The sequence below is a fragment of the Rattus norvegicus genome, chromosome 8 (genome assembly GCF_036323735.1).
Source record: "Rattus norvegicus strain BN/NHsdMcwi chromosome 8, GRCr8, whole genome shotgun sequence".
NCBI lineage: Eukaryota > Metazoa > Chordata > Mammalia > Rodentia > Muridae > Rattus > Rattus norvegicus.
In genome coordinates, this window is record NC_086026.1 from 42,571,420 (window position 1) to 42,583,725 (window position 12,306).

Here is a 12,306-nt window from a genome sequence, read left to right on the forward strand (position 1 = left end):
GGACTCTCTCTGTATCTGAGTTCTCTGCTCCTGCACCTCATGGATCTATGGATCCATTGCACTGGGATTGAGAGAGACTCAGTGATCCTTTGATCAGCCCTTGCACATCGCTGAGGTTTCCTCATTGCACGCGATAGGGTGATCATGACTGCTATAAATTATATAAATTATAAGGGTGAGATGTAGAGGGCCGCAATAACATTCGCCACCACTAGATGCCGCTGGCTTCCACTGCACCCCACCTGGTAGGCTAGGATAGCCTCCACCATTACAAGATGGCGCCAGCCTTCGCCGCGCCAGCCGGCCCCCCTTTCAGGAAGTTAACTGTGCGCATGTGCAAGAGTGCCTTCGTGCCAGGTCTTTGCTCACTCCAGGGCGTGCCCTATGAGATCATGGGTAACAACCAATCAGGTGTGGGTGCGCCGCACTAGGGTTTTATAAGCGCGCCATGTTGGCGCGGCGTGGCTTTTTCCTCTTCTAAGATTAATAAAGTGGTCACAGTAAGGATTTCTAAATGTCCACGTGCTTCTTGCTGGCGAAAAGTCGCGCGCGGGACATTCTACTATGTTCATTACAGCCTTATTCATAATAGCCAAAAACTGAAATCAACCCGGTTGAATCCCAACCAAAGATTGGATACAGAAAATGTGGTTCATTTACACTATGGAATACTATTCAGCTATTAAAAATGAGGACATCATTAATTTTTCAGGCAAAGAGATGAATCTAGAAAATATCATCCTGAATGAGCGATCCCAGTCCAAAAGGATATGCATAGTATGTACACCCTGACAAGTGGATATTAGACAAAAATGGAAGAATACTCATTATACAACTCAGAGATTGAAAGAAGTTTAACAAGGAAGGAAGATACAAGTGAGGATGTTACAATCTCACTTGGAAAGGGGAACAAAATACTCATGGGAGCATACAAATGTAACTACCTAAGTGAAAGGGGGGAGGGGAAAATGCACAGGATCATGTATCAGGGAGAAAGAAGAGAAGACCAAAGAGTCAGGAGAATGAACAGAAATACGTAGCTAGCATGGGTAGGGATGGGGAGTGGGAAGAAACTGTACAATGTCCCAGAGACCTGGGATTTGAAAACCACCCAGGACTCAATGTGGGTTACCTTAGGTGAAATGTCCAACATTTGGGAGATGGAACCTGAAGACTCCACCTTCAGTAGTTAGATGGGGCCCCCAGTAGAGAGGCCAACCCAAGTTGGGGCACCCACCCACCTTCAAAATATTTGACCTAGAATTGTTCCTATCAACAAGAAATGCAGGGACAGAAATGGAGCCAAGAGTGAAGGAATGGCCAGTCAGTGCCTGGTCTAACATGTAATTTGGGAGCCTCTGATAGGTTGTACATTGACCTGACTAAGACAGATGCAGAAACTTACAGCCAACCAATGATCTGAGGTCAGGAACCTCCATGGAAGAATTAGGGGAAGGATTGTAGGGGCTATAGGGGTGGCACCTCCAATAGGAAGACCAACAATGTCAACTAACCTGGACTCCAGGATAATCCTAGAGTCTATACCACCAACCAAAGACCATACATGGGCTACTCTGAGGCCCCTGGAACATATGTAGCAGAGGACCTACTGCCTTGCCTGGCCTCAGTGGAAGAGGATTCACCTAATAATGTAGAGACTTGATGTCCCAGAGAAAGGGATGCCAGGGATTGGGGAACACCTTCTTTGAAGTACATGAAGGTAGATAGGGTAAAGAATCCTGGGGGGGGGGCAAGAAGTAATGTTAGCAGTTTGAATGTAAATAAATAAATTAAGTTTAACAAACATAATTTAAACAGTATATAGATCAAATTAAAATTTATAAGGCCTACAATATATTATAGAGCACCCCAGAACATGATATACATTTAGTCAGAAAACATAATGTAGAATGCATGGTGATGACTCCAAACATGGTCAGTAGACAGTTCTTTCTGGCATGCTCCCAGGTCAAGACTCAATAATGAACACTGAAAGAAAGAAGTTATAATTATGTTGATATTTGTAAATATATAACTTTAAAATTTCAATATATAAAAACATGTATTATGGTCTATTCAAAAATTTAGAAGTTTGCAAATATATACAATATATACATAGTATAAGCAAGCTATGTTACTGTAAGATTATAAAAGATGATGCTGACTTTTACCCCTCACTAGGTCCTGAACCCCAGTGCCCTAAAATATCTGGGAGAATCTTCATCTCAGTCAGCAAAGCCTCTCCCCTGCTTTGCTCTATCTCCTATCACACTGCTGATGGCTTCTCTCTGAGCCTGGCAACAATGTCTCTACCCATCTAGTTCCCAAGGCAGGTTGCCATCATGTCCAAAATACTCATCCCAATTCCATGGCGGCCTAGTGTCACCAGTCACCACAGACTCTCTTGAACTTAAATCGCCATATGAAAGAACATACAACACATAACCCCTGATGAAATTGATAAGATATAATTGCCCACCTAGACATACAAAGTCCTGTACAAATCTATCCCTGAAGAATATTTATAACACCCTGTAAATGTGCAGAGAGGAATCTTAACATCAGCCTCCATGTTCTCTCTGATGCTTCTTCTCCTCCAGTCTCTCCATTCTCTAAAACTTTTCTCCCATCCATCTTTCCTTTCAGTCCAATGACAGGCCTCATTATATCTTGTACCTGCCTTCACCTGTATGACATCCTACAAAGCTATGTCATTGCAGAGTGGCATGGGAATTTCATTTGTCTACAGTATTTTCTGCACTTTTAGGTTGTGCAAAAATTTAAACATACTGGCACAAATATAAAAGTAAAAAATTTGAAGTAGAACCAACTTCAAAATCTATGCAATTACTAGGAATAAAGTTAAAAAGTAGAAATTTCCTAAAGGATCAAGAAGCACATGTGCATGTGACCACACTGTGGAAATGAACACTGTAATTGGAGTACTCTCAGCCTGTGATATCTGATTCTAGTCACTACACGGAACTGAGAATGTCTGACCCATCACATTCAAATCTGTCTGTGCCTATGAGACTATTTCCAGAGATGCAGTAGATATCTCTGACCTAACCTGTTAATGTAATATAATAATGCGTTTGAAATTTGAATAGATTATTAATAGATCTATATCTTGCTTGGTAGAAATAAGATACATGGTAAACCCATAGTGGTTAAATCTTCTCCTAGTTCCTACCTATTGTACCCTGCTTCCTGAAGGCCAACAGTTGAATATCTCTGTTCCAATACAGCCTAACATTATAAGGTAGAAACTATCTCAAATCATGATCTTAATAAATCCTTTCTCCCAAACATCATTTTGTTAAGGTCACAGAAGTGAAACACATCCTAATATATACTCCTATGTGTATGGATTAGATTGAAGACAGGGAAGTTATAGTTATCTGGCCTCCCTGACAGAAACAAAATCTTCATAGAGGGCAGGTGTCAGGACTGGACTGTCATATTCAATACTTTTCAAAAATCAGTGCTCAGTGCCCAGTTCTGTGTTCAACAGACAGAATGTGTTTGTTGAATCAGTGTAGAAAGAGTAGAAGAAGCAACTTGTGCCATATAGCTATTGTGTTGGAGGGACATAGGGGAAAAATGAAGGAAACCATGATGTAACAATGAGGGAGTGCCAGGGCTAGTGGGAAGCAGGGAACATCTCTCTAGCCTGTTGAACTGTTAAAACATCAGCAGCTCATGCTAAGTGGATACACGTGCTGGCAACTGACTGTCCAGGGTTATGAGATTACAAGAACACAGGGAAGGAGTAGGTACTCACCTAAAAATCCAACAGTACAATTAAGTATCAGGTATGTGCTTTATTGCAGAAAGACCTGTGTGAGCAACAGTTCATTCTTACTGTCAGGCCTCCATTCTCAACAGTCCCACTGAAGCAAACATCAGCACATTTCTGGCTTCCATACTGAACTTTTCCATCTGTAGAAGAAGAAAGTCAAGAGGCAAAATGTAAATGTCTGTGAAAAGAGTTGGTGAGTTAGTAAAGAGTCAGATGGAAAGTAAACCAGAAATATAATCATAACTGAAGTGGGCTCACTGGGACACTATCCTTCAACTGTTAACCTAACCCACAGGTAGGACTTCATTTCCAAAAGTGCTGAATGGAATTTTAGAATCCCATTCCTATGATACTAGACTATATTCACCCTGAATTTCCCTGAGGATCACTCAGACATCTTTCAAAACAGTTTTTTTCATAATTTTTTTGTTGTTCAGACTACCAGTCAGTGGTAGCCATTACCAGAAGCACAAGGGCCTTTCTCTCCTACTCTTACAGGCATAGACATCTTCCTTCAATTTCTGCATTTGCCATCAGCATCCTGGAGATGGGTTCATCACTGTAGGGAAAGCAAGATTACTTTCAGAGCTTCCAGACCTTACATACCTTTATAGGTTATAAATGAGGCACACTTCTCACCAGGTTGAGCCTGACAGCAACCTTCTCCTCTCTCACAAATCCCCCGAGAATTGAACCTTTCACACGTGATACATGTCAAAGCTGAAAAGACAAATCCAGTGTAAGGGTCTTATTCAGGATCCAAACTCAAGCACCAATGGGTGCTGAGCTTGTGGCTCTGGTAAATAAATAAACAATAGCCAGTAAAAGAGCTGGCTGTATGCTGAGTTAACACATTCATGAAGGTTCATGACTACAGGACTTTAAAAAGAAAACGTTGGAAAAGAGATGGAAGGTCCCGCAACTTCATACAATGAGAATACACCAAATTATTAGAATGTAAATAAAAGTTCTGATGTGTATACCTAATGTATTATACATCATTATGATTCTGAGGCATAATTAAAAGAGAGAGATAGCAGAAAGGGACAAGAATCTGACATTACCAGACAGGATTGTATTCATTGGCACAAGCAGCAGAAGGAAGCATCTGTACTACAGGAAATCCTCATGGGAATCCATTTCTAAAGGGAGTATTCTATCACATTGATTGTACAAATCAATTTTTTTTCATTGTTTTCACCCCCAGTAATGACTTTCCTTCCCCATTTCCAATCCAAATTTAAGCCAATTTGCATGTGAATTTGAGGAGCTGAAGATTCTTAAGCATTCCAGAGATCAGACATGAAGGGAGGTGAAGAGGAGGAGAAGAGAATGAGGGTAACATGGAGCAGGAGAAAGTACAAAGAGAAGGACAGGAAAGTATCTTTGAGTATGCACATCAGGAGTAATGGGAAGAAGTGGATATGGATATCAGAATGAAACAGGGTCAGTTCTAATGTTATCCTATTTCCTACTCCTCACATCCCCAATGTCCCCTAATCTGCAGTATCAGTGTGTCTGCCCACCTGTGTGAAGCACTACCATCTGCTAGGATCTTACCTTGTAGGGAGCTCACTAGCAATGACAGGCCCAGCAGGAGCAGCAAGATGTGCTTTTCCATTGCAGTGAGATTGATCTTCAGAAGAGAAATCAGCAGGGGAGAGGACAGCATGCTCAGGACCCATTCAGGAAGGTAGGTTTATATTGTAGCCTAGGATAGCATGAACAGCATGTGGGATACCAGGAAATGGACTGAGCAAGTAGCCAGAGGGGAGCACAGATTTTCACTAACTTAATCATGCTAAAAATGATCATCTGTAAAGCTTCCCATTAGGGAAAACTTAAATTCAAGGAATACTGAGTCAGAGTTAATCTTCTCCTTGGTGCTTCCAGGTCTTTTCAGGATCCTGCAATGCAACCTACTGGCCAGAAGGAAAATTGCTTTCAGATACTTTTTTTGGTGATGGGGAAGTATGTTAAGGTATATCTTGAATACTGGTGACTTTTGAAACTCTAGATAAGGTCTGGTACTCCTAGTATAAAAGCAACTCTGCTCTCCCCTTTTAGAATACCAAACTAAAATATGTTGTTCTCCTTTTAATAACAACAAAAACCACAACAACACCCCAAAACCAAACAACTGATAATCAGTATATCTCTCTGGGTTTGATCACTGCATCCAGGTACTCATTTTTTTAGCTTTTGCTGCACTTGCCACAACAACTTTCAAATAGGTACTCATGGCTGTGAAATTCAATCTTAATGATTTGATGGCCAATACATTGGAAGAGTGCTGTGCACTCTACTCTGAATTCCTATGCAGAAGGAAACTATTTGTTTCAACCTGATACATCAAACTGTTAAAATTCTGTGTTCATGGAAATGGGATATATGCCTACATATAATTATCATAGTTAAATAAAACAGTTGTAAAACAAATAACAAATTTATGTTTGCCTTCCAGAGTTATTCTCCTAATAGAAGACACAAGGAAAGGAAAATTAGATATTTGGGGAAAGTGTGAGAAAAAAAATAGCCCTCCATTGAGGGTCTAGTTTTCCTGTTCTGTCAATGAGTCAATCAGATTCAGGCAGTTTGGATAAGCTCTTAAGAGAGAATAGATTTCCTTAGCACATATCAGATGCCCTAGTTAGATTTTATTGCCAACTTGACACACCCTAGAAAAGGGAATCTCAATTGAAAATTGCCTGAATCATATTGGTCCAAGGTTGTGACTGTGACTTTTTTTGGCCAGTTGATGTAGGAGGACACAGTCTAACATGTACAGTATCAACTTTAGGCAGGAAAAATCTCTCTGAGAGAAATGAGTGAGTCAAACAGGAAGACGTGTTCCTCCATGATGTCTGTTTCAGATCTTGAGCCCTTGGTCTTAATTACTTCAAGGATGACCATGGCCTGGGAATGTAAGTGAAAATAAGCCTTAATCTCTTTCAAGTTGTATTTGGTGATGGTGTTTGTCACAGCAACTGAAAAAAGTTGAAAAGATATGAAAGATGATAAATTAACTTCATTTTTACCATCCAAATGATATATAATGTTGAGTTTCTCACATTTTTCTCTCATTTTTACATTTGTAAATCCACCTGAAATCTTTCTTTTATATGAAAATTTTCTAAACACTTAATATTGTAATAAACTATAATCTGAACAATCTTAAAGGTATATACTTTCTACCCTCTTTTAGGAAACAATACTCTCAACTATTTCACTTTAAATACAGTTTATCCACACACTCCCTTAAGGAGCTGACTTGTATTGTGAGAATACTAGCCTTCTATTTTGAAATGTGCAAAAAGGAAATGTCAGGTTATGATTCATGCTACCCTTCACATGCTTCTCTATAAACTAAGACTGTAACAGGAATATCAAAACTATGTGATTGCTTATCTCTATTCCTCTTGAATGGGAGGAGAAAACAGTTTGGATGTTTTCCTCGAAAATAGATTTTAGCTCTGGCTCAGCTTCCTGCCCTCTGGAAAACATTATGCAAGTACAATTTCTAATTGTTAGTCTGTCTATATGAATTAAGCACACATAAACACAAGCATGCATGTGCAACTCCCCCCACATACACAGACACACACAGACACACAAACACACACAAACACACATACAAACACACACAAACACACACACACTAAAAATTCTACAATTTGGCAAATGAAAGGGGTGAGAGAGAGAGAGAGAGAGAGAGAGAGAGAGAGAGAGAGAGAGAGAGAGAGAGAGAGAGAAGAGAGAGGGGTAGACAGGCACAGAGACAGAATCAGAGACAGAGACAGAAACAGAGACAGAGACAGAGACAGAGACAGATTGTGTCTAAAGGAGATATTGGATGAAGACCAAAAAGTCTTTAGATTAAGGGACTAAGTGGAACTTTGACCCAGTCTTTCCTGAGAGAATCCTTTTGTGAAAAACCTAATTTAGAGTCAGTGTTATATTTTTTATTGGATATTTTTATTTACATTTTAAATATTATTCCCTTACCTGGTTTCCTGTTCATAAGCCCCTTATCCCATCCCCCTCCCCTTATTTTTTAAGGGGGTTCCCTCTCCCCAACCTCCCCTGCTTCCTGCCTCCCCTCTCTGATATTCAAAAACACTGGGGGAATCCAGCCTTGGCAGAACTAAGGCTTCCACTCCCATTGGTATCCAACAAGGCCACCCTTTGTTACATATGCAGGTGGATTCATGAGTCTGTCCATTTGTACGCTTTGGGTAGTGGTCATGCCCCTGGCAGCTCTGGTTGTATGATATTGTTCTTCTCATGGGGCTGCAAGCTCCTTCAAACATTTCTCTAACTCCTCCAATGGGGACCCCATTCTCAGTTAAATGGTTTCATGATAACATTCACCTCTGTACTTGTCACACAGTGGCTGAGCCTCTCAGGACACAGCTATATCAGACTCCTGTCAGCATGCACTTCTTGACACCAGCAATATTGTCTGGGTTTCAACAATATTGTTGTATATATAAGCACTGGATCCCCAGGTAGGGTAGGGTCTGACTATTTCTTCAATCTCTGCTCCAACCTTTGTCTCCATATCTCCTATGAAAATTTTTGTTCCCCTTTTTAAGAAAAACAGAAGCATCCACACTTTGTCCTTCTTCTTCAGCTTCATATGGTCTGTAGATTGTATCTTGGGTTATTTGAACTGTTTGGCTAATATCCACTTATCAGTGAGTGCATATGATGTGTGATTTTTGTTATTGGGTTACTCACACAGCATGATATTTTCTAGTTCTATCCATTTGCCTATGAATTTCATGAAGTCATTGCTTTTGTAATAGGTGAGTAGATTTCCCTTATTTAGATGTACCACATTTTCTATATCCACTCCTCAGTGGAAGTGCATTTGGGTTCTTTCCAGCTTCTGGTTATTATAAATATGACTTCTCTGAGCATAGTGTGTCATGTGTTCTTGTTATATATTGGAACATCATTTGGGTATATGCCCAGGAGAAGTTGAGCTGATCCCTGAGGTTGTACTATATCCAATATTCTGAGGAACAACCGGAATGATTTCCAGAGTGGTTGTACCAGCTTGCAATCCCTCCAAAAAATAGGGAAATGTTCCTCTTTCCTTATATCCTCACTGACATCTGTTTTCTTCTGAGTTTTAGATTTTAGTGATTCTGACTGATGTGAGGTGGAATCTCAGGGTTTTGATTTGCATTTTCCTGATGACTAAGGATGTTGAGCATTTCATTAGGTACATCTCAGCCATTCTCAGCTGAGAATTCTTTGTTTAGCTCTGTACCCCATTTTATAATACTGTTTTTGGGCTTTTTGGAGTCTAATTTCTTGAGATCATTGTATATATTGGATATTAGCACTCCATTAGATGTAGGATTGTTAAAGATCTTTTCCCAATCGTTTGGTTGTTGTTTTCTCCTACTGACAGTGTCCTTTTACAGAATCTTTGCAATTTTATGAGGTCCCATTTCTTTAGAGTTAAGGTTGATCATATAATCAAACTACAACATAAATGTTCATTCATGCCATCTTAAATGGTGGTGTGTTATGTTATGAGAATTTTTGTACCCAACAAGACTTATTGGCTATTTTTAAACATTTAAGCCTCAGCCAGCCCCAGAGCTGTCTCTGTGTAGAGAGATCTGCATACACATTACCTATTTTTTTTTTGATCTGGTCAATCTCTTTCTTCTTGCCCATAGCCCAGATAGTCAAAGTGTCTCCCTTTACCACATCTGATTTTTTTTAAATTTTATTGGAAATATTTTTTATTTATATTTCAAATGTTAGTCTCTTTTGCAGTTTCCTGTCCATAAGCCCCATCTACCCTCCTTTCTCTTCTTCTATAAGGGTGTTCCCCTCCCCATCCATCACCCCTTACCACTCCCCCAACATTCCCCTACACTGGGGATCCACCCTTGGCAGGACCAACGGGCTTCCCCTTCCTTTAGTGCCCCAAAATGCCATCCTCTTCAACATATGCAGCTGGAGCCATGGGTCAGTCCATGTATGGTTAGTGGCTTAGACCCTTGGAGCTCTGGTTGGTTGACATTGTTGTTCATATGGGGTTACAAGTCCCTTCAGCTCTTTCAATCCTTTCTCTACTTCTTCCATTGGGGGTCCCGTTCTCAGTTCAATGGTTTGCTGCTAGCATTTGCCTGTGTATTTGATATGCTCTGGCTGTGTCTCTCAGGAGACATCTATATTCAGTTCCTATCAGCATGCACCTTTTAGTTTCATCAATCTTATCTAGTTTTGGTGGATACACACACACACACACACACACACACACACACACACACACACACATATATATATATATATATATACATATGTATGTATATATACCTGGTAGGCTCTGAATGGCCAGTCCTTGAGTCTCTACTCCAAACTATTCCTCCATACACCCTCCTTTGAATACTGCTGTTCCACCTTTTAAGAAGGAGTGAAGCATCTGAACTTTGTTCATCCTTCTTGAGCTTCATGTGCTTTGTGGACTGTATCTTAGGTAATTTGAATTTTTGGGCTAACATCCACTTATCAGTGAATGCATAATATGTGTGTTTTTTCTGTGATTGGGTTATATCACTCAGAATGATATTTACTAGTTCCACCCATTTGCCTGTGAAATTTATGAAGTCATTGTTTTTTTTAAATAAAACAAAAGACCTTTTATTTTTCCCATCACTTTCCCTTTTCTTTCTCTCCCTTTCTCCATCTCTTTCTCCTTTCCTCCTTTCCTCTTTCCCTTCTTTCCTTACTTCCTTCCTTCCTTTCTTTTTTAAAATTTTTTTCCATCTTTATTAACTTGAGTATTTCTTTTTTTCTTTTTCTTTTTTTTTTATTAACTTGAGTATTTCTTGTATACATTTCGAGTGTTATTCCCTTTCCCAGTTTCTGGGGAAACATCCCCCTCCCACCTCCCCTTCTTTATGGGTGTTCCACTCCCCAACCTCCCCCCATTGCCGCCCTCCCCCCAACAATCTCATTCACTGGGGGTTCAGTCTTAGCAGGACCCAGGGCTTCCCCTTCCACTGGTGCTCTTACTAGGATATTCAATGCTACCTATGAGGTCAGAGTCCAGGATCAGTCCATGTATAGTCTTTAGGTAGTGGCTTAGTCCCTGGAAGCTCTGGTTGCTTGGCATTGTTGTACATATGGGGTCTCGAGACCCTTCAAGCTCTTCCAGTTCTTTCTCTGATTACTTCAACAGGGGTCCTATTCTCAATTCAGTGGTTTGCTGCTGGCATACGCCTCTGTGTTTGCTGTATTCTGGCTGTGTCTCTCGGGAGCGATCTACATCCGGCTCCTGTCTGCCTGCACTTCTTTGCTTCATCCATCTTGTCTAATTGGATGACTGTATATGCATGGACCACATGTGGGGCAGGCTCTGAATGGGTGTTCCTTCTGGCTCTGTTTTAATCATTGCCTCTCTATTCCCTGCCAAGGGTATTCTTGTTCCCCTTTTAAAGAAGGAGTGAACCATTCACACTTTGATCATCCGTCTTGAGTTTGATTTGTTCTAGGCATCTAGGGTAATTCGAGCATTTGGGCTAATAGCCACTTATCAGTGAGTGCATACCATGTATGTTTTTCTGTGATTGGGTTACCTCACTCAGGATGATATTTTCCAGTTCCGACCATTTGCCTACGAATTTCATAAAGTCATTGTTTTTGATAGCTGATTAATATTCCACTGTGTAGATGTACCACATTTTCTGTATCCATTCCTCTGTTGAAGGGCATCTGGGTTCTTTCCAGCTTCTGGCTATTATAAATAAGGCTGCGATGAACATAGTGGAGCACATGTCTTTTTTATATGTTGGGGCATCTTGTGGGTATATGCCCAAGAGAGGTATAGCTGGGTCCTCAGGCAGTTCAATGTCCAATTTTCTGACGAACCTCCAGAATTATTTCCAGAATGGTTGTACCAGGCTGCAATCCCACCAACAATGGACGAGTGTTCCTCTTTCTCCGCATCTTCGACAGCATCTACTGTCACCTGAGTTTTTGATCTTAGCCATTCTTACTGGTGTGAGGTGAAATCTCAGGGTTGATTTGATTTGCATTTCCCTTATGACTAAAGATGTTGAACATTTCTTTAGGTGTTTCTCAGCCATTCGGCATTCCTCAGCTGTGAATTCTTTGTTTAGCTCTGACCCCATTTTTTAATAGGGTTATTTGTCTCCCTGCCATCTAACTTCTTGAGTTCTTTGTATATTTTGGATATAAGGACTCTATCTGTTGTAGGATTGGTAAAGATCTTTTCCCAATCTGTTGGTTGCCGTTTTGTCCTAACCACAGTGTCCTTTGCCTTACAGAAGCTTTGCAGTTTTATGAGATCTCATTTGTCGATTCTTGATCTTAGAGCATAAGCCATTGGTGTTTTGTTCAGGAAATTTTTTCCAGTGCCCATGTGTTCCAGATGCTTCCCTAGTTTTCTTCTATTAGTTGGAGTGTATCTGGTTTGATGTGGAGGTCCTTGATCCACTTGCACTTAAGCTTTGTAC

The 12,306-nt window shown here is 40.4% G+C and overlaps 1 protein-coding gene across 1 annotated transcript; it reads right to left on the bottom strand.

Annotated features, from left to right (window-relative positions):
• Nucleotides 1-3,811: 3,811 nt before the first annotated feature.
• On the bottom strand, nt 3,812-5,460 carry Pate14 (prostate and testis expressed 14). Its single transcript, NM_001257094.2, has 3 exons — nt 5,363-5,460; nt 4,409-4,522; nt 3,812-3,942 (listed from the first exon to the last, which is right to left on the bottom strand). Exons 1-3 carry the CDS (start codon nt 5,421-5,423, stop codon nt 3,812-3,814), a joined length of 306 nt encoding a protein of 101 aa, NP_001244023.1. The 5' UTR covers nt 5,424-5,460.
• Between the last annotated feature and the right edge of the window lie 6,846 nt (nt 5,461-12,306).

Bases quoted from the DNA above. Each gene is read 5' to 3' on its own strand.
- Pate14 (NM_001257094.2), bottom strand. From the start codon at position 5,423: ATGGAAAAGCACATCTTGCTGCTCCTGCTGGGCCTGTCATTGCTAGTG. The intron at 4,523-5,362 runs GTAAGATCCTAG...TTGTCTTTTCAG, and splicing joins GCTAGTGAGCTCCCTACAAG to CTTTGACATGTATCACGTGT. The intron at 3,943-4,408 runs GTATGTAAGGTC...CTTCTTCTACAG, and splicing joins CTCATTTATAACCTATAAAG to ATGGAAAAGTTCAGTATGGA.